Source organism: Amblyomma maculatum, chromosome 1, assembly GCF_055883805.1.
Source record: "Amblyomma maculatum isolate TAMU_Amacu chromosome 1, ASM5588380v1, whole genome shotgun sequence".
NCBI lineage: Eukaryota > Metazoa > Arthropoda > Arachnida > Ixodida > Ixodidae > Amblyomma > Amblyomma maculatum.
The window spans coordinates 83,838,627-83,864,275 of NC_139344.1; the positions used below are offsets into that span (position 1 = coordinate 83,838,627).

Below are 25,649 nucleotides of genomic sequence, written 5' to 3' on the forward strand. Positions count from 1 at the left end.
CTTCAAAGTGTTGCATCTCAGTTGGCAGCGACTGTATGAAACTTGATGATTCCAAAACTGATGAATGTCAAAGGTGACACAGGCCGAATGTCATGGAGCACTGGACTTAGAATTCGAGGTTTATTTATTAAGACTGTCTCATAAAACCTTAGTTTGTGCACGTTGTTCAGGCTGACGCCATTCTTGAACTTCACAATTCGTGCTCAGTGTTGACGAGCCGTGGCCATGATTGTCACAGACTGAGGTTTGGGCAGACTAACAACTGCAGACGCGGGCTAACTTTCGGCCTCAAAACAAGCCGTTATTGATAGCAGAGATGCCGCTAATGCTGCCAAATGTTGAATTTTGATGTGAAGGCCAACTAGGCAAAAGGAATCGTGTCGCTGTGAGTCATTGCACGCAAACATTATGACCGCTCGCATATTAAAAGAACAACAGCACCATCTTCTGTCTATTACACAAATGCACTCCGCTGTGCTACGTATGACCACTGTAGTATTCTAGCAAGCAGGAAATGCGGCGAACGCAGGAAACATTGTTTACTGAAACAAGCATGGCCTCAGAGTCATCGCTACAGAGCACACCAAGCAGCCCCTGCTACTTGCACGAGTTGAACTTGCAAGGAGGCTAGCGCAGCAGCGCAGAACTTGCACAGCGCATCTGCAGCCAAATCAAAGAGGCCTTGGGTATGCAGGCAACAATGCTTGAGGTATTTTTTAAGTACCTTTATTTTCTGCAAATAGCACATACTACACGAGTCTTGCTACAGGCAGCATGAGGCAGCAACAACAACAAGAGTAAAAAATCCTTTGCCAGGGTACAGCTGGTAAAGCATGTCATGCTGACAGCAGTGCGTCCACAGAAGAATATATAAAATGGCAGTGTAAAGTTGTGAAAATGCGTTGTGATCCAGGGAAGGCACTGTGCAGCATTGCTTGTTCGGGCACAATGAAGGCACTAGGCAATGATCTGAGCGCACCTGTCCTGGACCTCACCTGCGAATGAAACATTGCATACAATCCATTAGCCATCAGATGCGAGGCAAATTTTCCATTTAAATTTCCTACAATTAAGATACAATATCCACGTTACTTCAGTGAATGTGGACTGCGGGTGTATAATCATTAATCGCCAACACCTGGCACCACACTTGAGGAATAAGGCTTAGGTAAGGGACCTGGTTTTTTGGTGATCCTGCGCAAAGTTGCGGAATTGTGCGTTAGGAGCCACATTCTCTCTTTTTTTTAATATTGCATTTGTGAACATCAGTATAGAAATATTAGTATTATATGGCAGCCTCATCATTTTAATAGTCTCATTTCTTGTGGAAAGTAGAACCAGGAGAAGAATGAAGTTCTGCCAGTACCGTCGCATACTTGTGGGTTAAGTCAGAATACTGGTGCTTCTCGCACAATATTACCATATTTGCATGAATACAGAGCAAGTTTTCCTCTCAAACATCTGCTTTAGCAAGCACCTCATGTTATATTTGAACCAAGACAAGAATAGAGCACGATTTTTTTTTTGTTGTTCAAAATACCCACAAACCCACCTACCAAGCTCGAAAGTTATGATGAAAAGCCAACATCTCGACAACCTTGCGCCATTGAGGCGCGTGCGCTCTGCACTGATGGGAACGAATTGCTTTTTAAATGCCCGAACGGGCCCAGAACTGTCCGGCATGTAGGCCACTACTGTGCGAAAGGCCACATGCTTAAATGCACGAGGGCTTCCAATGGGATACTGCAGACTCCTTCCTTACTGTCTGAGAATTTCAAATTTTCTGCTGCAGAAAATTAGGGGCCTGAGGCATCTGATTTTGGCAACAGTACGAAGCTGCACTGTATTCGAGGATGTAATAGTTGTATCTTCTATCCGCAGTCTAACGATGTAAGCTTTCGGAGTGTATACAGTTGAACCCGGATATTTTGAATTTTGGTTATATCGAACTCGCGGACTATCCCCTTGAAGATCCCATGTAAAAGTGTAGGAAAGCTGCGTCATATATCGAATTCAATTTCACTAGTCGTTCGATATATCGAACTCTGCACCACGCATTGGACGGTGTGCCTCCCCCAAAGACAGTCGCATCACCTCGGCCATTTGCCGCGTGACGTTTTCAAGCCACGCGCGGAGGGAATGAGAAGACACAGCTTGGCGATGGCTGGTCTAGAGCAGCGTCGCACCCTTCCCCTAAAGGCGCGCGCATCTGCGGTGATCGCTGCCGTGCTAGCACGTGACGTTTGCAAGTCATGGGTGTGAAGGAATGAGAGGGAACCGATGCAGCCGTGGTGTTCGGGGGAGGGGAAAAACGCGATAGAGAAAAGCTACGATGGCTAGAATGGGAGGTGAGAGCATCACAGCGGGCCGCCCATGCAAGCATGTGTCGCAGTCATTCATGCTGCTAAGAGGTGGCACGCGCGTCGATACTTAAAGTCCCTCTAAGGAAAGTAGCACCAACCACTTCCCTTCTCCTCCGTTCCACTCTCCCTCGCGGCGCGGCCTCAATGGTGGTGCCATCTATTGTGGACCTCCCGAAGGAGACGACGGCTGACATACTACTGGAGGGAAACCGTGGAAAACTTTGTTGAAGCCCTGCGCCGATATTTTTGAAGCAAAATTTTATTCCTCTGGCCTTAATGATGCCTTATAAGAATTACACAAGAAAACTTGTGAAAAGGACCATCATTTAAAGTGTAAAGCGTTCGCAAATTCAGAGTGCGCATTGTTGCAGCACGACACATGCCCGCGGTATGCTCAAACACGCACTTAATGTTGCAAAATTATCAGAGTTTCAAGTTTTGACTGCATGGCAGTAGGTAAATGTGGTTGGGAAGGCTTATTTGCGCACCATTTGTACAAGCAGAATTTTGCTCGCCCTGCACGTGAAAGGTTAACTTTCCTGGGTCAGCAATGCCTACAGCAGCTGGACCGCTGCTGCTCTGTGACATTTACAGATGTGAAGTTGATGCGTGAGCTCTGGCGACCATGAGAACATTTTCACTCATGGACGGGGTGTCGATAATGCGTACAATACACAGGCTGTTATCGCAGCACAAGATATTGCTTATTTATTTACATTGCAAGTGATTAGAATTTGATAACAAATACAATCTTGATGAAAAAAAAAAAAAAAATGGAAGTTAAAAAAACATGATCTCCCTATCAGCTCCAGTAACGCTTTGTTGAAGTGCTAATTCTACATCTATATATCACGTGCTCTTGCATTCTTTCCCAATGTAAATTTTCACCGAGAAGCAGCGTCTCCATATTTAAAACACCATTTTGGAAATAACAAAGACAAAGAATTGTTTTAATGAAAGGAAAAATAACGCGCTCAATATTTATCGCGCTAACCACCATGCACCTGGAAATGCAGTGTGCGTTCGAAACACTGCCATCTAAAATGTACGACGACTCAAAACAAGTAGCAGTGAATGTGAAGAACTGATGATAGGCATGCGATAACAATAAACCAGAGCTAACTAATGGATGTATCATTATTTATTGTTTGTAAAAAAGGCAAATGAGAAATCGCAGCGAGTTATTAAAAGATTGTTTTTAATAACGCAGACTAGAGTAGATGCTCAAATTTACATAAGGCGCAGAGTGCTTTGCCCTGCAAGCAGTAAACTTGACTGCCAAAATAGCTACCTGAACAGCAAAGGACCCAGGAAATGAAAACAGAAGGAAAAAAAAATGAATACCACATTGAAAAAACGACGTACATGACTGCTGTGCACGCAGCTTCCACAGCGACTCCATCCACAAATCATAATAAAAAACGATAAATTTACTGTGGCAAGCTATCACGGTGAGAAAATTCACCCCATGATGCAAGACAACATAAGCGCATATTGGTATACGAAACCCATTTGCTTAATCAGGCGCATTCGAAAGTAATGTGTCTGTAAAAAAAAAAAAAAAAAGAGAGTGAAAGGAAGGCTGCAGAAGTATTAGATTACAGCAAAGGTATTAATTTATACCAGGGGCCTGTGGTAGTTAACAGCATTTCTCTGTTATGATAAACCCACACAAAACGTGCGAGCAGCTGCTTATCCCTCAGATTCAAGGTCGCGTCACGAAGTAGTGTGATGGAACGAAATGCAATATGCCTACGTACTATATACGATCAAAGTGCCCGTGAAATACCCCAGCTCACCTAAATAATCTGGAGCTGTCCACTACAGCCTCCCTCATAGCTTAAGTTGCTTCGGGACCACAAACCAAATTAATATGCGTGAGCGTACGCGGAAGCTAACAGAGTGTATTCATAAACCGAGCCTTGCAATCGTGTCGATAATGGAGCTGAAATCATTCCCTGAATAAAGCCTCTCTTATGTCACAGCTCTCTTGAGAGAGAGGTAAGCTCAAATGCACTAAAACCCGAGCACAGCATAGGCACATGCAAACGCTTTTTTTAAAGGGGCAGGGGTCAACAAGGTTAAAAAAACAAAAAAAAAAAACAAAACTAATGAACCATAGAACTTGCTTCACAAAGCCGTGCTTTTTTTTTTTTTTTTTTTTTTCTATTTCCTTAAGTCCGCCCGCCCGATCCTGTACGGTCAAACTTTTTTTTTCTTTTTGCGTTGCACTGGCCGGATGCGAAACAAAAAAGACCCTTTGCCTTCACCTTGCCGGTTGCAGCAAATGAAATGCGCAGATGCACGGCATCGCGATGAAGCTTTCACGTGCAGCAGTTTCGTCGCGCTGGTTCGAAAATTGCGACCAGTGTGCGCCGGAAAAGAAAAAAATATACAAAAGTGCAACGCGCGATTACACGTGACACGCACTGGCCAATGGGAGAGCGGAGGAGGCTGGGGAGGCAGAAAGCGGCAAGGAGGAAACTCCGGGGAGAGCGTGGTGGCGGAAAGATCTAATAATGGCAGTACTTTTCGAAGGATGCAGGGGCTTTATACTTAGATGTGTCTTGGCAGGCGCTGGTCTCGGCCACCGGCAAGCGTGCTTCAATGCTGCAGGCACGCATGTTTGTGCTGCTCGGGTTGTGTTTTTAGCAGTCAGCTTTTTCTTTATTCCGGTGCCCTTTTTACATATAATATGTACTGAACACATGGGCGACAACGGAGAAACGTTTCAATTGTCAAACTTATTGTTCTGCGTCTGGTTATGTCAGCATACATCTCTGCCAGAAACAACAGCAAGAATCGCTCAGCCTCGTCAAGCGGTGAAGGAAGACAGATTTTTGACAGCGTGTAGTATTTACAACACAAGCAGGGCGCCGCGTTACGCTTGTTATGTCGCAATAAGTCCCCTTTTACCTCGATTAGAAGAGTTGTTCTGTAAAGCAAACAAATATTCGGGAGAAGTGGTCACTCAGTTACATTTCCCGAATTAAATCAGCAAAGTGTGTCATTTTCTAGTCTGGCGAAGGTTTCCTCCAATGGAAATGTCTTTGTTAATAAAGAACCGGTCTCTCGATAGCCGCAAACAGAGGTTGAAAGACTGATAAATCCAGGAAAGCTTGATCAGCGCTCACGGATATAATTACAGCTGGGTGTCTGATTATCGATGTACGTGATTGAGGCATTTTCACCAAGCGACCTATTCATTAGCATGATATTCCCCTGCTTTAAAATTAAGATCAACTCGCTGTGTTACTCGCAAGCTAGAGATACTAAAGTAGATACTAAAGCTATGGAGAGTTGGATCCAACTGGAATTTAACTAGCATCTAACTGGTATCAACTGGGAATCAACCATTTAGGCCAGTTACGATTTTCGCATGCAGTGCTCTTTACAGCTAGCTGTGTACTTGCATGCCAAGGAAACTTACCTGAAAAAAAAAGAAAAAGTTGATAAATGGAGGACTCCTAGATATTACCAACAGGAGTGTCGGGAATTTTAAAGTAAGCGAACTCCTTAACTCAATCAATCATAAAGCAATTTCTTCATTGTCGACATCTATATATAGTCTACAAAGGTGAAGAGCATAATGGATTTGATTATACCTTGGCAATTATGGTTAAGGTTAGGAGCTCGAGAGAGTTAGGAGTGAGAAACGCAGTACAGCTGTTATTTGAAGTTCTATGCTTTTGTGGGGTCGCCTTAACGTCGCGGCTGTGGACGTTAAGAAGCGGCAGTTTTCTTCTTTTATTTGTTTTTTTTTTTTTTTTTTTTTTTTTTTTTTTTTTTTTTTTGCGAGAGTCGTTCATTCTTGCATCTATGAATCAACGAATGCATGCGGTCATGCCACCGGCTTTTAGCATTGTTCGCTCCAAACGGCACTTGCAGCTATCACGCTTGCCAGTGATTTTGTAGCAGTGGACTACGCCCGCCCCACCCCAAGCACGGCACGATAAATCGAACCAGGCTTGTGCAATGAAGCCATCACGCGGGCACTCTGCCAAGTTCACGCTGCGCAGCATCTTGGCGTGCTGCCAATAAATGAGCTGTGGATGCGACGGTCGAACAGGAAAACGCGCTTTTTTTTTTCTTTTTCAAATTCTCGGGGGCAAAAATGGGGAGTGGTTTCATTATGCGAGTGGGTTGACTACGCGACAAATACCGTATCATTTTTCATGATCGCAAGTGGCGTCTCAAGCCGATTTCTGTATATCGAAATATTTCGCGATCCCCTTCGAGTTCCATATATCCGGGTTTGACTGTACACGTAACCAAGCACCTTGATTTCCTTTCATTTCGAATTGTTAAACCAAAACTGTATGAAACCTGACTGCAGTAGTATAACAGTATAGGAAGCTGCAGCATACACTATATGCAAAGCATCGAATTTTAAAGAAAAGTGTCGCAGCTACGTCTACTGATCTTGCGATAAATTGAAAGTTTTAATTGTGCCTTAGTCATAACGTTCATTGATGCGCTCTGACGAGTGACAATTATGGTTATGCCTGCAGCTTTCCTTTCATAACACTTTTCTTTATTAAAAATCCAGCTTTATCTTACTGTTATGATGTCATATGCCTTTCTGACCATTTTCACTTTTTAAGAAAGCAAGATGCAGACATTCACTAATGGTGCCAGTAGCACTGCAGGGTTGCACACATTTTTGTTTGTTACCTTGCTGCATTTGCAAAAAATCGAGGCCTCTTGCCTGGCACAGCAGCTTAGTGGATATAGCATTATACTTGGAGCACAATTTCACGGGCTCGGCCCCAACCACAGCAGCCACATTTTGATAGCGGCAGATTGCAAGAGCACTCGTGTGAGCTTCTGGAAAACGTATGTCTTGCGTCTTCTTGATGCCATGGTGAAAGCTTTAATTGTCGACCGAAGCAAAAGGCACGTGAAAGTGGTGGTGCTTTGCATCAAGAAACTGACCACGGTTAGTTTACTAGTAAATTTGCCAAAAGCCCACCCGCAAAGAAACCTCAGTGTTGAAATTGATGCACAGCTCATGCCACACAGCATTGCTCTGACTCTAGCACAAAAATGAATTCTCGTTTTCTCCTCACCATCCTCAAGGCCCAGGCACTCTCCCCACTCCTTGAGAGTGATCGTGTGATCGTCATCCTTGTCGCAGGCATTCAGGAATGGAGCTATGCAGTGTTCCATTGACAGGAGAGGGGCACGCAGCGGGAACAGTTCGTGCCTCGAAACAGCCCTGCAACACAAGAAATAAGCATGAAGCAGAGACCACTACATCCCTTCAACATTTATGAGCACACCTCTTAATGCGTCTACCGTCTAATGGACACTTTTTATGTGTTTTTACTGGACAAGAAGAAAAAAAGAAAGGAAGGGGGGGGGGGGGGGGGGGCACACACATATAACATCCTTGTTTTCCAGTCAAAACCTCAATTTTCCAACACTTCATAAAACTAAGCTGCAACCAACATGCCTTACTCTGAAATGGTTTGTTTATGAGGTTTTACGTCCCAAAGCGACTCAGGCTATAAGAGACGCCATAGTGGAGCGCTCTGGAAATTTGGAACACCTGGTGCTCTTTACCCTCTTCACCTTCCACTGACATCGCACAGTACACGAGCGCCTAGCTTTTAGCCCCCATCGAAAAGTAGCCACTGCGGCCGGGATTTGATCCCGCATCTTTGGGCACAGTAGTCGAGCGCCCTGACCACTGCACCACTGCAGTGGGGTTTACTGAGAAGTGCAATCTGCCAGAGTAAACTGGTAAAGGTACAGTATGAAGGCTATCAGATCTGTCATGCCCACTTCAGGGAGGATATGAATGGCTTCACTTCAGGAAGCAGTTCGAAACTACCTGTCAGAATCAGCCCCCAAGGCGCATACACAATGTCTTGGCTTCTAATTGACATCTCTGTACTATTAGGTTGTCTCATGCTAAGAGCTCTTTGCTTTAACACTGCTGTGCATTCCAATGAAAGTAGCAACACTAAAAGGACATTTTTGCAGTCTACTACATGCAAGGGTAGACATATCTGGCGGTGGAGGAATGCTGTGTATCCAGGTGGTAAAATGTGTAAAGGATGACCAGTAAAAATAGACTAACAGACCACTACCAGAAAAAGGTGAAAGAAGTAGCACTGAACTTCCGACTTGAATTATATATATGATTGCAGATGGCACAGTCTTGAAAGCAGTAGCAAATGTTCTTCGCTGCTCCCTAGCCCATATGGGCCAAGGTCCACCTACATCACTTTCTCATTGGCCCTCCAGGTGAACGTAGAAGTTTCTGGTTGCTACATACTACTAGTACCACAAAAAGTGTGAATGGAGAACCCTCCATAAACCAAAGGAAGAGTTGCTGACACAGCTGCCACTGTGGAAAGCAAATGTGATTTTGTAACCATTTTTTTCTAGCAACAGAGCTACATTTACAGCTTATTGTGAATATTCAATATCGTGCGCGCCCCACAAAAACATACTGCGCTTTCCACTTCTCAGACCAACAGAAAGAAAAATCTGGGATTGTAAAATGGCTTCTGCAAAAACCTGATTTGTATCCAATTTCCAGCAAAAAAGTGCAGGGCCAAATTATTTCCCAATTTTAAAGAAAAATACACAATCCCAGGTTTTTCTTTCTGTTGGTCTGAAAAGTGGAAAGCACAGTATATTTTTGTGGGGCGCGCACTATCTGAATATTCACAATAAGATGTAAATGTAGCTCTGTTGCTAGAAGAAAATGGTTACAAAATCACATTTGCTTTCCTCAGTGGCAGCTGTGTTGGCAACTCTTCCTCAGGTTTATAGAGGGTTCTCCATTCACACTTATTGTAGTACTAGTAGTACTAGTAGTACATACCGACGGACTTTACTATGCATCTAATAATCATATGCACTGCAAAAGTGCATTCACATCTCACCGGTCATGCGGGTGGCTGTCAAGTTCACAGAACTTCCAGATGACAGCGTTCACCCACTGGCGGCTCTGCAGGCTCTCGGCTTCCTCCTCGAGTTTCTTGTAAGGCTCGTTCAGCTCATGCCTCCTGGCCAGATCTTGCATCACATTGAAGAGCCACTCGCGCATGCGGCGTGGAAAGTCTTCCATTTCCTCATCCAAGCACTTGGGAAGGTCTGCAGACAGCAGGCAAATGCATTAGCTGCCACCATGAAACCACACTAGCGCACGTTTTATAAGCTCACGACTGCTCAGTAGTACTGCAGAAAAGTGACCTTGCAGCTATTGTAGACAGCTGTTGCAGATGCGCTTCACTCGTATGTTTATCGGCGTACTGAAAACCAGTAAGCACAATGCAGTTGCCATTTCTCTCGTTTCATATTATATACAAAATCGGCGTACTGAAAACCAGTAAGCACAATGCAGTTGCCATTTCTCTCGTTTCATATTATATACAGAGCTGGCTGTGCATGTTAAACAGCATTTAATTCCACATTCCTTAAATGACACTTACTTGATCAGCATCTAAAGATTAAATGTTTGCATGGGATATTCTCTTTGTTACCATAAGGAGATTCTTCTGCTATACATATGGCACCTAACTGGACTTCACAGTATGTGCTTTTGCAAAACCAGAATGACATTAAAAAAAAATGGACCTTTTTCCTTCGCACTATAGCACTACAGATACTCTATTCTGCTGTGTGGCTGCAAAAGTATTATTGTTAAACCAAATTTATTTGAATCTGCCAGAGTGGCTTAGAGCTGAGCAATATCTGGCTAATAAGCAGCACTTCAGCTGCCCTAGCTGAATTTAAATAGAGGTATAAAAAATGCCCATATAATGAAATTTCAGTTGACATGACCAAAGCTGATGTAGAGCTTTCCAAGGCAGCATGGCCTACAGTGTTCCTATGGCCAGTGCAGAGAATATATTACCCAAGGGCCATAATGATTTATAGCCTTCCTGCACCTGTTAATGAAACTGGCTTTTCATATGGATACACGGTATACTGACAAAAATTCAATCCACTGATGTGTATCACGGTTTCATATAATGTCTATACGTTAATGTATAGACATTATATGAAACCGTGATACACATCAGTGGATCCTTTCATTCCTTCTTTATTTTAATAATTCTGCTAATGCAATCAATCAGATGACCCTGTTAAAGTTGAGCTATACTGAAAGCCAGTTATATGAAGGCATGACTCTGTTCTTTGGCATTGTGCGCAGTAGGATGTCTTTGCCTACTACAGCCTTTCAGAATTAAAAGAATATCCTGCGAACCATAACCTTCTGCATTTGTACTTAGCAAAATGCACAGCCATACGCAAGAACAAAAACAAAACGTAAAGAAAATCTTCAATTGGTAATAACACTTGACTAGCAATATGAAGAATGCACGTGCACATTTCTCTTAATGTTCACTGTTAAAATTCACTAATATATATATATATATATATACAGAGTGTTTCACGTAACTTGAACCAAGGATTTAAAAAAATCTGATCACTGCAGTTAGCTGAAACCAATGTCATATTGTTCGCCGTTGTGTAGCACTCCTTGGAGTATATTTTATATTCCCCTCAACTAGCTAATTAACTAATATTAATTATGGGAATCATTATTATTGGCTTTAGGGCCCAGTGGCCCCATACATTAAGTTGTAGAGAGGGTCAAGATACAACTGACAAAGTTTTTTTCTACTAACATATCTATGTGATCATTTTTTTTTCCAGTAAATATGAAAAAATACCACGTGATCGCAGTCTTGCGCTACTGTATTGCAGTGCTGCCAAACATATTTTGAATAAACACAGCGTGCACACTCGCTGTTCCGAATTGAGCGGCTGACGCCACTGTCAGCATCGAAACAGCGTCAGCACATTCTGCCGGAGCACAGGAAGCCCAAGCCACAATCAGCGATAAGTGATGGGCAGGCCACCAACAGCAGACTTGCACAGAGCTTTTATCGAGGTATCACAGTGACCAAACAAAAAATGAAGAGAACTGAAGTCGCCTAATTCAAGGCAGGCTCGTTTTTTTTTATTTGTGTCATGGTACTGCCTGTCGAAATGAGTGATGGCCACTCACTTGAGCATGGTCACCGCATTTGTTTCGTTCGCCCAAACGCTGCTTGGAGCTCTACAATATTATAACACACGAAGGCAGTCACATGAACTTTTTTCATATTTTGCAGCCTTTCTTAAAATGCCAGAAAAAGCGGCCTTGTCGTAGGTATGTTGGTAGAAAAGAATCTGAACCCCCTCCACAACATGATGAAACACGCTTGGCCCAAAATGAATAATAAAGATTTTGCAGAATTCATCTTGGTTAATTAAGTACAGGTGTTTGGTCTGGGATAGTTGGTAGCAATTTCTCAAGAACATAGCGCAAATAAAGACAAGGACGACACAGAAGTAGACAGGACAGGCACTTCTGTGTGATCCTTGTCTTTATTTGGGCCATGTTTTCGAGAGATTAATTAAATAATTGAGTAAAACGTAAAAATAATCTGAGGAATGTTACATGAAGGCAAACGATATGCCGTTTGTTTCATCAAGCTTCACTGTACTGCTTTTTTGAAGTTTTTGGTTCAAATTATGTGAAACACCCTGCATATATATATATATTAAGATCAGCTGGCGATATCTGAACTCTGTAGACATTTAGGCTAAAGGCACACTATCAGAAGACAACTCCTTCTGTTGGTAAACAGGTGCAATATATTGAATGTTTATCAAAAGATGTTGTTGTTTTCATGATCAGACATATTTTCACACTTTCTTGTGATGAAAATTATGCAGTATTTGTAGCAGCATGCCCTTCTTTAATCGCCTGCCACCGACTTACGAGCAGCGGCGACGGTACATGCGCTACATCACAAACAATGCAAACACGATTCGAATATTATGCTTCAGAACACATATTCACTAACCTACAAGCACAACACAAGCTTTGCTGACACAAGCAGTCCATACCTCGGCAGGCCCCGTAATAATCGATGTGGACATGCTCGTACTTTTCACCCTTACAGCCTTCTTTTTCATCCTCACACAGGCAACGCATTTGGTACAGCTCACAGTCACTCTCCCACGTCTGATTGTGGTTGCTGCACACCTGTAATAAAGAAATTGAACGACTTGTTTCATCTTCGCAAATCCTGTTACCTTTTGTCAACTGGTTCCTGGCAAGAGAGCGATTAGCTAGATGAAACCACCAGCATACACCACACCAAGCGCAAGAGAATGATTCTGCAGCTAAGAGTAAAATATGTGCCCAAAACTAAATAAATGGCTATATATGAAGCAGTAATAACGTAATAAAACTGCATAAGTTAGCTGCTTTTACACACCCCAGCTTGTACTCTTCAGTCTAGGACTGACCCAAATATGAGTGTAGTGTATAGTGTATGGACACTGTTAGTAAATCAGCAATAAGACAACATAAATGAGGAGAACTTGGCAAAAAAAAATATCAAGCACTGAGCAAAAATATTTTTAAAACTCGCAAAGCATTTACAGCCATGTAGGCATTTCCTGTGGCAGTTGCTGTTTTACTCAATGACATGAGTCCAATGTTTGCTTAAGCTAGCTCACAACCCTAATAACTTAAAAAAAAAATCTCCTAATGAGCAGAAATTGCTTAGTCAAACACATGAGGCCATCTACGTCATTACATTGCAAAGCTGGACAAACCCTTGCACGAACAAATCCTTTCGGTTATGCTCTCAAAAAAAAAAAAAAAGTGTACACATTAACCAGTGTGCACAAGTTGAATACATTTCACAAGGCTCTATATTGTTTGTTGGAAAGTAAAGAGCAATACCTGAGTTATCCAGCTTTTCAGAGAGTTCAGGTTACGCTAACTGTACTTTGCTGCGCATTTGTTTGGCCACAAATACTATAAATGATTTCACTTGGGCATTAAATTTCAATTTCAACTGACACTAAAGATGTTGGTGAAGGTGTTAATTGCAGTGGAGGTGTCAAAAATGAACACCAAGCCCAGTGGCATGTGCTAGAATACTTCTGAACTGCTGATGTGACTGTCACAGTTTATTATGTCGCAATTTATTTTAGTTTATTACAGTCTGACTGCTGAAGCTTCAGCAAATGTAGCTATAAAGAGTTTTCCATAGGAACTGTAACTCTCACCTATCTGCACTGCCTTGCTGCAGAATGTTTCACGTCAAATTTCTCTGGCATTATGTCTTTAATAGCTACTTCTATTTCTCATCTGTCCACAAAATTTTGCCGCATTTTTGGAACAGGCAGACGCATCAAAATTTCAGTACAAACTGTACTACTGTAAACTAAAATGTCACAGTATTCAATATAGATTAGTTGTATGCAACATATATTAGTGACCTAGCTAATGCAAACAAGGTTTTAAAAAAGACGTGTCCTATGAAACCAGCCAAGCACTCTTGAAAATCACGTGGCCTGGTCTGCAGTGATCTTTGTTTGCCAAACTTAAGTAGTAAAGGCTAATTAGTAAACCTTTAGAATTTGGATCCAGGAACAAAGTTTCAATGCAGAAGTTGGACATTGTCTCGAAAACAACTGATCGAGTTGTTTGCACCAATGTATACCATGCATTTCAGTTCAGTTCAGTCGTTCAGTCGTGTCCGACTCTTCGTGACCCTATGGACCATGTCACGCCACGCTTTCCGGTCTCTCACTATCTTCCTAACATCACATAACTTCATCTGCAGTGCCTCGAGGATGCCATCTAACCATCGCGTTCGCTGCCTACCCCTTCTCCGCCGACCCTCAACCTTTCCCATCAAATCTTTCTCCAGCGACTCCTCTCTTCTCATCAGATGACCAAAGTAGCTGAGCTTTAACTTTAGAATTTGACCCTCCAATGGGCAGTCAGGGTTTATGGTCGACAATATCGACTGATTTGGTCTTCTGGCAGTCCAAGGAACTCTCAAGAGTCTTCGCCAGCACCACAATTCAAACGCGTCAATTCTTCGGCGGTCAGCCTTTTTCACAGTCCAACTCTCGCATCCATACATCACAACTGGAAAGACCATAGCACGAGTTATACGGATCTTGGTTGGCAGACTAATGTCTCTGCTCTTTACTAGGCGGTCAAGGCTAACCATTGCTCTCTTTCCCAGAAGCAGGCGTCTTCTAATTTCATGGCTACAGTCTCCTTCCGAGGTAATCTTGGAGCCCAAGAAGAGAAAATCTGTCACCGCTTCCACTTCTTGTCCCTTGATGCTCCAGGACTTGATAGGGCAGGACGCTATGATCTTTGTCTTTTTAATGTTCAGTTTAAGCCCAAACTTCTCACTCTCTTCTTGTACGCCCATCAGAAGTCTCTTGAGTTCCACTTCACTTTCTGCCATTAAAGTGGTATCATCCGCATATCTAAGGTTGTTGATACGTTTTCCAGCAATCTTCACTCCAGCTGAAGACTCGTCCAGACCGGCCTTCCTCATGATGCACTCTGCATATAGGTTAAATAGGCAGGGTGACAGTATGCAGCCTTGCCTCACTCCTTTCTCGATCGGAAACCAATCGGTAAGACCATGCCCAGTTCTGACTGTGGCCTCTTGCCCTTCATACAGGTTCCTGAGGAGACAGATGAGGTGAATTGGAACTCCCATCTCTTTGAGAGCTTGCCACAATCTGCTGTGATCTACGCAGTCAAATGCTTTCGCATAATCAATAAAGCAGAAGTAGATGGGTTTCTGGAACTCTCTTGCTTTTTCCATGATCCAGCGAAGGTTGGCAATTTGGTCTCTAGTTCCTCTGCCCTTGCGAAACCCAGCTTGCACGTCCGGAAGCTCCTGATCCACATACTGCTGCAGCCTACCTTGGAGGATTTTCAACATCGCCTTGCTAGCATGCGAAATAAGCGCGATCGTGCGGTAGTTGGAACAATCTTTGGCACTGCCTTTCTTTGGAATGGGGATGTAAACTGACCTCCTCCAATCCTGTGGCCACTGCAGGGTTGTCCAAATCTTCTGACATAATGTATGCAGAATGTTAACAGCGTCATGGTTGAGGTTTTGAAGCAACTCAGCTGGAATGCCATCAATTCCGCTAGCTTTGTTCTTAGCAAGGCTGGCTAAGGCCCATTCAACTTCACTCTTCAGGATGCCCGGCTCGAGATCAGTAATCACAACCGTCTTATGTTGGGTTTGCACATTCGGGTCCTTCTTGTACTGTTCTTCTGTGTATTCCTGCCACCTCTTCTTTATCTCTGAGGCTTCAGTGAGGTCCTTGCCTCGTTTGTCCTTTATCATTCCCAGCTTAGCACAGAAGCTTCCTTTGATATCTTTGATTGTCTTATACAGAGCTCTTGTGTTCCTCAATTGGCTGTTGTCCTCAACTGCTTGCCACTGTATGTTCAGGAAGGCATTCTTATCTCTCCTTGATATTTTCTGAAAATCCGCATTGAGAACCTTGTATCTTTCTCTTTCTCCCGTAACTTTTGCCATCCTCCTTTCCTCAGCTATTTGCAAAGCCTCTTCAGATAAACAGTTTGCTTTCTTGCATTTCTTTTGCTTTGGAACTACCTTAGTAGCAACTTCTTGTATTATATCACGAACATCAGTCCACATCTCTTCGGGTTCTCTGTCTTCTAGATCTAATTCTTGAAATCGATTCCTCACTTCCACAGCATATTCTAATGGAATTTGATCCAGATCATACCTGAAAGGCCTTCTAGTTTTCTGCGTTTTCCTCAATCGAAGCTTAATTTTGGCAACAAGAAGCTGATGATCGGTGCCACAATCGGCCCCAGGCCTTGTTTTTACTGCTTGTATAGCGCTTCTCCATCTCTGCCGGCAAAGAATATAATCGATCTGATTCCTGTACAGACCGTCCGGTGAAGTCCATGTGTGCAGGCGCCTCTTGTGATGCATTTACGCAAAGCAATTATGGATATAACTTGCTCAAAAAAAAAGCTTCTGTTCTGTATGGGTTGCTGCCATCCTTAGTAAGGCTGGACTGCAGATCAATAAACGTAGCTATGTTCAAAAATATTTTTGTTGAATAAGTATAACCAGCAGCGTGCCAAATTTTATGCAGTTTTAGTTTTCATGCAAGGCGCGATGCCGCCCTAACGTGGCATCAAAATCTATCTATCCATCAGTATATGTACATGCGTTATCACAGCTTCATTCCACAAACAGACAGCAAACTTGCACAAACACTGACACGTCAATGGTGCCAGGGCAAATAAGGAGCATGGTTCGTGATTAAGCTCAAAGTTGCCCTGAACCATGAATGCACACAGTGGCATAAAACAAAGTGCCAAGCACAACACGTTTCACTTGCCTTTCTCCTAGGATCGGACTCAGGTTGGCACTTTGAGACACATTCGCATGTAGCTGTCAAGTCCTCGTTAATGACGCACTCCCTGCCTGGGCCACACCGAACCTTGCTGCAGGGATCCTTCAGTACACCTGCAACAATTAATATGAAGGCACCACAATATGAAAATAAACAAGCAAGCACCTAGCACACATACCATCAGAATGCAAAGGCTCAAGGACTGTCAGCACGCTCGTTTTATTTCTGTAGGATTACACTTTTCAATTTTCAAAGATGTCCTTTGCCTTGACATACACAGCCACCTGCAGCTTTGCTATGTATAAATTTATAAAAAAGTTCTTTGCTGGATATTACTACATCTGATATTACTAATATTACTACATCTGACACTGTCGCAAAACTTTCTTTGAATCACTGTTGGATTAAGTACCTCCAGAAGAACCCGCATATAATATGAGGTGCAATTTCGGGATAGCATAACATAAAAAAAGAAAAGCTTTCATCCGCGTATAATGCGAACGAAAAAAGATCACCAAATATTGATTTGCACTACATTTCGCGGCTGAGCGGTTACTCCCCTACGCACGACGACGCGCTGGGTCGGAGAATTTCATGCATCGTGAGAAGAGCACAATCGCCCCGGCAATCGCGGAAGTCACATACATAGCCCTCCAGTTGTTCTAAAACCACTAGGCCGCTTCCAGCTCGGACGCGGGAAGGCAGCGCAGGGGCTGCTGACGATCATGCACCGCGCTCGGGCCAGTTCGCATCAGCACCGCAGGCGCGCGGCGTGTGCGCCGAGGAACTCAGAGTCGGGGTTTTCGCGATTGTCGTCGTCCGGTATGTGTATCGTCTGCAAAGAGTCCCTTGCTGGAGGCATCTTTCAGTAGAAACTATTTTTCTGTACCTCGAAACGGGTTCGGTATCCCGCATTTCTCGAAAGCGCGACCGAAGTGCTAACGTTTGCGAATCGGCTGTAGGGCGTGGCGAGCCAGCATGGCTGGCGAGACTCTTGCAATGCATGCAAAGTGCTTAATGATTCTCTCTACATTGTGCGAGGTGCCACCGACCGCCTTTCAGTCGAGTGTGCGTCCGCGGGCCCCGCGGTCGCGAGGATCGCGGCGTCAGCAAGGTGAAACTAGTGAAACCGAAACCACCGAAACAGTCATCCGACACCACCGCCAGATACCGCTTCCTCTAGCTGGAAGCCTGATGCTGATAGCGTTAATAAATAACGAGGCCGGAACTGCGAATTTCAGCTGAAATTTGTTCGGATCTGCAACCTGCATAATGATAGTGTACTTTTTTTTTTTTTTTTCCATATAACAAAATGCCATGAAGTGGCTGTCAGTCAAGGTAAATGCCTGACTTCACTAACTTATGATGTCTAAGATGCAGACATACAACGCGCACAAGAACAAAATTAGGTATAGGCAAAGTTTGCTACATATAAGAGCAGAATGAACGAAATAAATGTTGATAATTAAAGAAAAATTATTTTTTCAAATTTCATCTGTTGCGGCACAGTGTCTTGGTGAACAATAAATTTTTCATCAAGCAACCAGCAAAAAAAGTAAAGATGTTTTTACGTTCCGCATCCAGTTCTGCGCTCTTGTCTTTCAAGATGCTGACATTCTCATCTTCAGCAGCAATATCAATAGCATCCTTGGGCTTCTTTGTATGGTGCTTCTTCCCATGCTTAGATCCATGGTGCTGCAAAGAAGAAATACATTTTTTTTTTTTTTTTTTTTTTTTTTGCATACACGTTGACTTCCAGAGCTGATTCTACATGCACGTTGAGTTCCCCAATTTTTAAAAAAGAAAAAGCACTGAGAAAGAGATGCAGTGCTCTGGCCCTACCACAGGCCCAATCCAAAATGCTCAACTGGTGCAACAGGATCAAATTGCCATATATACCGTATATTGGCTACCAGTGGAACAGTGAGAAGAATGCTGATCGCGTCAACTAGAGTCAATTTTCGTTAATTTGACCCTCGTTAATTTAGATATTTGGATAATTCGAAACAGTAGCGCGACCCCGGTCGGCCTCCGTGCAAGTCTACGGCAGGCGCTCGTTAATTGGGACATGGGCGGGCTCGCTGCGGTTAATTCGGACGGGCGATCACGTCGAGGTATGACCCGGGCAAGCAGTGATCACCGAAACAGACCTCTCAGAATCCGATTTGCATGAAAAAATGGTGCTCGTACACTTCGTGTGCTCTATGGCAGGCGTGATGATGAACGGAAGCTTCACATTTCATTTCCGAAATATAGCTCAATCGCAGAGTTTCGGTTTAACTTTTACTAACTTCACGCCATTCCGTGGCTGCGATCGGACGTGCGCATCAGCCAGTCGTGCAGTTTCGGATGCTGCATGGCGCGTCACTGTTCTTTTATTTTTACTCCGGGATGGCGTCGAACTATTCTAACGCTTACGCATACCCTTACAAAAATGAGTTTTGAAACTCTATTGTTGGACTATTGACCGCCTTTTGAATTTATTGAATTTCGATAGACATTCAACCCCAGCTGAGTGCAATCTTTACAGGGCCCACAGAATTTTCATTGTGTTCTACCCAATAGACTTTTTGTGCTATTTTTTCTATGTGCTTTTTGTTGTCAGTTTTCAACGTTCACGAACAATTAGCGTGTACTGTTCAAGCTGACCCATGTTTTTAAGTAGTTTTAGGCACAAATGATAAGAACATGATGTGACAATTTCGTTATGAATTTTTGGTCTCACTTGTAATCAACTATTGGCCACATTCTGCAAAGGGAAATATAAGAGCAGCATGCAGTTGCGTGCTCGTTCATGTTATATAAAAGTACATATTAACGGTGCACACTTAGCTCAAGCTTCGCAACACAGTGAAAATATGCCCTAAAAACTTCATGATGGCAAAGCCTCCACTAATAATGCAAATACATCGTTGAATGTCAGTCAGAATCCGTAATGAATCAGCTTCTGTATGTCGCAGAAGGTAACTTTAGTGGTAGGACATATTTTATATTTATCATAAAACAAGTTCAGTGAGTCATCATACTAACAAACAGGATCCTAGATTGAACCTACCATGTAGGGCAGGACAAAGCTTTTTTAAACCAGTTGCAAAGTTCACTATATATATGCTTCAGGGTCTGACATTCTGCCCAAGCCTAGGTATTTTTGCCCGTAGCTTTTGCCGCAAAATGAGGTGCAGTCTGTATTGGAATCCTGTATGTCTTTGGAGAATTTAACTGTTATTTTTTTCTTTTCCTTCCTTTCTTAAAGTGGACACCATGCTAAAATGAAGTCACTTTAAACATTGAGGGGTTCTAATAATGACGGATTGATCCCACGCATACTATAGAGTTAACACGCATAGCAAAAGCATTCGCTTATGAAATAAAAAGAAAAAAAAAATAGGATTACACGCGTCTTCTATCCGCGACTCGTCTTTTCAAAAATAGGATTACACGCGTCTTCTATCCGCGACTCGTCTTTTCAAAGAAGCATTCGGCCACTGCCTTGCTACTGTCCACACCCATCTTTCCCCCGTGCCGCGAACGGCGCCAGCATGTCCGGAGGGTCGAGAGTTACTTCCTGTCGGCTGGGGGGAAAAAGGGGGAGGGGGGGAGGGGTTGCTCCCTCTGGGTCTCTGCTCTCTGCCTTCTCCGTGGTCTGTCTTCACGGAGATGACCTTGGCTGCAGCATAGCTCGCGCAGCGGGGGCGGCGGCTCCCCCTTTTCACCGAAGCTGTTCTTCCGCGCCCTGTTTTCTTTGCACGCGGACGCGGGTACGCTGAGTGCGGCGATGTGCCAGTTCAGTTGGCGTTTTCCCGCCACCGTGGTCGCATCTTGCACTGTGAGCGAAGCACCGTATGTAGGTTTTTCGCTGGTGATTATCACGAAGATCGTTTTGTTCAAATTTGAGCGCGAACGTACGCATTTAAGTCTTCGGAGGAATCCGCTCTTGGGTGGCAGCTTCTGCGCAAGGAGGACGTGTTTAAGAAGTTCAACAGTCGCAGGCGTTTTGGATTCTGGGCGAAAAGCCGGCACGGGCGGAGGGAGCGTCTGCACTTTGGTGAGAGTTTTACTTTTTCCTATTCGTGTTTGTGCCAGTCTTGTACAGTGTGTGCTACAAGGGGAAGCGAGCATGTAAATATTTCTAGCAGGCAAGCCAGCCTCGTCGGAAAAAAAGGAGGGAGAGAGAGAGAACCAGGCTTGTCTCTAACGCGGACGCTGGGGCCGATGGAACGCCAGTTGGGATGGCGACATTTTCTTTCTTTTACAAGGTGACCGTTTTTGACGGATTGTTCGGCACAGTGCTGTACTCTTTCGATACGCTACTCGCGCTGAGACGGACACATTATCGAGATCATAATATGCCTCTGTCACACATTGTGGATTATTGAATCTGTGCAGCTCCACCATTTTTGCAGTGTTTGTTTTTGTTTCCACTCATTTTGGTGCCTATAGTTGGTAATTCTGCTTCAAGTTTTCTGGGTAGTAATGCTTGTGACTTGCACTTTGCTATTTATATTCACAATGGGATCTTTGACGGCAGCATATATTGTTTATCAGGGAGAAATGAACGATGTGGCAGTGCTGCCGAGCTGTGGAAGCGGCGGTCGATGCCGTCTAAGCAGTGAAAGACAGTGACAACTCATTTTAGACAAGAAATTTCTTGAGCTATGACGTGGAGCAGCGCACAAATGCCTTTCCTCTATTTTTAAGTTAGTATATACCGCAACTTAATTATGATTTATATTGTTTATTTCAGCATCACATGCGAGGAGTTCCCGGACGTATCAGCGTTTTACGCAAAGAATAGCCTGGCGTCATACCTTGCATATGAATTGAAATAAAGCAAATAAACAGCCCAGCTCATGTTATGGGTTCACCAAAGATGCATATTTTTTCTTTCTCATTAACGCGCATTTTTTATTCTGTGTTCCCTTTCCGCTGCGGATTAACAGAAAATGCTGCGTGATCAACGGTTAGCCGGGAGCAGGCACGAGGTGGTTTACATTAATGCAAAAGTAGAACAGCACATATCCTTGCTGCGGTCAGTCAACACATTCTATGTTCTGCTCGATCAATCAACAATTTAGTCAGTTTAGTGTAGGTTAATGAGTGAGTAAGTATAATGGGGCTTAAAAGATCAAGATCTGTTTTGTTCTTTTATGCCTCACTATGCTTATCATTAACCAGCACTGATCAGACAGGATTGTTGATTGGTCGGGCAGAACATAGAATGTGGTGACTTATCGCAGCTAGGAGATGTACTGTACTACTTTTGCATTAATGAAAATCACCCCGTGTCTGCTCCTGGCAAACCGATGGTCGTGTACTATTTTCTGTTGTTCAGGAGTGGAAAGGTAGCAGAAAATCAAAAAGCGTCACTTGCAGAGTTTCTGAAGCATTTGAGCCTGAAATCAACAGAATTTCAGTTGCGCGAATTCCAAAAGCGCTCTTAAGAAACACATGGGCCACTATTTCATAAGCGCTCAACAAGAGGTCAACACTGCATCATCCAAGATGTTGCCGATTATCAACAGACTTTCAACAGCGTGTATTGACACAACGCTTTCGAATTTCTATAGAAACCCTACATGCATTTTTGTAAGGGTACATCCGTCGCGTGAATCCACATATGCTACTTCTGGTACGCTGAAACTGCACGCTGGACACGCGCAGTTCCACCGCACTTCACCGCGTGAACTGTGCGGTGAAGCGTCCGAAAAACGCCACAGGGCTGCTTTTATGATACTGTTTTACGATATCGATTACGGTACAAGGCCTTTACGATATTGGGGCACGTCTTTAACGTTCCCGGCAGTATGCGTGAAGTAAAGCACTTGGCGAAAAACCGCCGTCCGCGCACGAGTCACCTCAAATGCAGACAAGACCGTCGTGACTCGGCGGTTAAGGCGCTCCACTGCTGAGCCAGCGGGATCGAATCCTGGCCACGGCGGCCGCTTTCCGCTGGAGGCGAAAAACAGGGTGCGCTATACGATGTCATTGCACGTTAAAGAAGCCACGTGATCGAAATTTCGGGAGCCTTCCACTAAAGCATCTCTCATAGCCTGAGTCGCTTTGGGGCGTTAAGCCTCGTAAAGCAAACCAATCAAAATAATTCTCTATGCGCACGAAGCGGCTTCACCACACGTAATCGTCAGTACACACCGCCCTGTCGCACAAAGAAAGAGAAATTTTCAAGCATGCCCTCTGTTTTGTAGCGATAATGATGGTGCTAGATCGAAGGCACGTAGATGTGCAATTTTCCCTGACAACTAAATTGTAGCTGTTATAGAGTCAGTAAGCCAAAATTTCGCCTTTTATTTTTTATTTTTTTTGCTCCGCTAGGCGACTGTACACATGCAAAGGTGTAATTGCGCGCAAGAAACACCACGTACCTTTTTTGCCTCCGCTGCCAGGACAAGTCCCACAAGCAACAGGACAACGAAGGTCTTCATCTTGTTCGTTCCTGCAAAAGAAATGTAACTCATTCTCAGCGATCAGCAAATATCAAGCGCTCGAGGAAAAGCGGCGCGATATATTTCATTTCATTTATTGATCCCTTAAAGGCCCGAAGGCATTACATTATTGGTTTACAACGGCGATGATGGGAACGTGCAAAACAATAAAAAGAACAAACATACAAACACTGTTCATTTGATATGCAAAATGCCGGTTCAGTCGAGTGATTTTAAATACAAACTGAATGAACACTGAAATAAATTTCCTTAGGCACAAACGGCGCTTGAACTCTGAAAAGATGCCACTTGTTCCAAAGATGTGGGTTCCTCCGCCAACAGCGGTGGCCAACCTTGCCTTTAAGCAGGGGAATACGCACATACACAGGAAGCAACCTAGACTATCTGCAAGCGGCCGCTGCCCGATCCTTTATAGCTCGAGGACAGGCTCCGGTTTGTTTGCCCCGGTCTTTGCGTTTTGGCGATTTTCGGCGGCCGGGCAGATCGGCGGAAGCCGCCTTCGCTGCGCGTTTACATTGTGCGCTCACGAAAAACAAACTGGCCCAGAAAAAGTGCGTGCCTCAGCGAGAGCAGCGGCCGAGGGAGGGCAGAGCGGAAATTTTGCTCAGCCGACAGGCAGCTGAATCCAGAGCACAGCTGAGCGGCTCTGGCGCGTCTCTATATTTAGGCGGAGGACCGCCGCACGAGCTCTGGAGCGTATGGTGCGTCGGTTCGAGCGGGGCGTCCCACGGTTTCGATGCGCCATCAGCGCCGCCCCCTCTCCTCCTTTACACGTCGGCGCTTCCCCGCGCCCCTCCCGTCGGGGAAGCTCGGCATCTTCCACCGGCACATCCGGGCGCACAAGGGCATCTGTCCTGCTACATGATACAGCCCCGGGAGTCCAGCGAAAGCAGCATTCGCCCTTCAAGCGCTGAGCGAACGCAGATTCAGATTCGCAGATTCGGCCGCTGCGTATCGCGCACTAAGAAAGAAAGAAAAAAAAAAGAAACCAGGCCGTGCGCTTGCGACGCCCGCGCAACGCGCCCGGTTGCCTTGGGCCGCCGTCCACGCACGGTCTGGAACTGGCCATCCGAAACCACGCCTGCGACGCAGCCGCTGAGCTTGTCGGTATTTGAGCGCCCCGTCATTTTAGAACTTGTCCGCGCGGAGTCACGCGACCGATTCCGGTGTTGATAAACGCGATGCGTGGTTTCAGCCGTCGCCCCCTTGTGTGTCCGCGGACAACAACCCCTTCCTTTTCGCTCCGATGCGCCGCATCCATGGTGAAGAGCCCACTGTCTCGTGCTGCGGAAAAGCAGATTGGAGTCCCTGCTGTATTGACGGAGCAGGCCGAATTGAGAGCACGCTGTCGTTTTAACTAGAAAGTTCAGCGAATAACTCGTCCACCTGCGCGTGTTGAAGTCCCAAAGCGGCATGGGTTGTGAGGGGCGCCGAGTTGTAGGCTCCGGAATAACTTAGACCACACGTGATGGTTAACATGCGCAGAGATCGCGCAGTACACAGGCGTCCTGAGTTTCCCTCCAACGAAACGCGATCCAACCAGCGTCCTCGGACTCAGAAGTCGAGTGCCCTATGAATGAGCCACCGCGGCGGGGCATTGCGTGGTGTTGAACGGTAAATGAAGATCAAGTAGCGCGTTACATAAATACCGTTTAACCCGAGATAACCAAAGATTGCTGAGCCACTGCTCCGAAGGTAATATCGTTGCAAAGGTTTAGGATCTGATATGGCTATTACTATAATGGCCGGCCAGAAATATCTAACTGCAATGAGACGCCTAACTGCAATAATTGAAATAATTATAAATCTGTTAACCAGCTTGCTAATTCCGTTATCCACCTGCTTTCTGATGTCCGCCATCACTGGTACGATTGTGCCACAGAAGCCGTCTTCACATCTCAAAACGCCCATATTAAAGAATTCTGATTCGCCTTCGCGGAAACAGCCAATAGACTGATGCTCGGAACCAAGATTAGCCAGCATGATGGCGATTTCACGTCGGCTAAAGGGACGTAACGAAAGCAAATACAAATCTACCCCATTCCCCGCATACAGTAACCAGATATTTTAGTAGAGAATAACGACCACTGCAGTTTTCATGCCCAATGCTTTTACCGCACAGTACCGCATGACTCGCCAATTAGTTTTAATGGGCCGTGGTTGCCGCTTCATCCAAGGAATTCAAAACACTGCAGCCATACAGTAACAAAAGCTTAAATTACGTTGCCAGCGATTCCTCGGTCAAAATTACTAAACAACCCATCGATCTCAACTGCTTTCATCGCGGTCGCAGTTTCTATGGGACTGTTAGGAAACTCCGCCACCCAAAACCTCCCACAAGCACCCTATCAGACGGCCTGCCCTAGGCTCCTGAGGAAGCCGAACAAGAGCACATAAGCCAAGCTCGCGGGCTGGGGAGAGAGGTCGCCCTCCGTTAAAGGGTCACTAGTCCCATCCCATTGACCTTTTCGATCAATAAATTTTTTCCGATCCAATACGAAGCAAGCGCTGCTTGTTGACCGTGAGCTCTATACTAATTGGGTGCAACTTCGGATTTTGCTGACGTACCGTT

At 44.5% G+C, this 25,649-nt stretch overlaps 1 protein-coding gene and 1 long non-coding RNA gene across 4 annotated transcripts in view; one reads left to right on the top strand and one right to left on the bottom strand.

The window, feature by feature from the left end:
* Positions 1-710: 710 nt before the first annotated feature.
* Positions 711-25,649, bottom strand: part of SPARC (secreted protein, acidic, cysteine-rich) — a 50,030-nt gene continuing 25,091 nt past the window's right edge. For 2 of the 3 annotated variants that reach the window (XM_084588475.1, XM_084588477.1), the window contains exons 2-8: positions 22,997-23,067; positions 18,188-18,311; positions 16,602-16,729; positions 12,285-12,423; positions 9,263-9,473; positions 7,433-7,581; positions 711-995 (exon numbers count right to left, since the gene is read on the bottom strand). In XM_084588475.1, the coding sequence (XP_084444601.1) occupies positions 958-995; positions 7,433-7,581; positions 9,263-9,473; positions 12,285-12,423; positions 16,602-16,729; positions 18,188-18,311; positions 22,997-23,056 (849 nt within the window). In that variant the 5' untranslated portion in view covers positions 23,057-23,067 and the 3' untranslated portion in view covers positions 711-957. Of the gene's footprint in view, positions 996-7,432; positions 7,582-9,262; positions 9,474-12,284; positions 12,424-16,601; positions 16,730-18,187; positions 18,312-22,996; positions 23,068-23,636; positions 23,792-25,649 lie in introns of those variants that run through there. The other variant, XM_084588476.1, reaches the window with a different exon arrangement.
* LOC146202984 (uncharacterized) lies at positions 20,525-21,485 on the top strand. The gene is made up of 2 exons (XR_014702326.1): positions 20,525-20,872; positions 21,361-21,485. It is a non-coding gene; the product is annotated as an uncharacterized LOC146202984 (long non-coding RNA).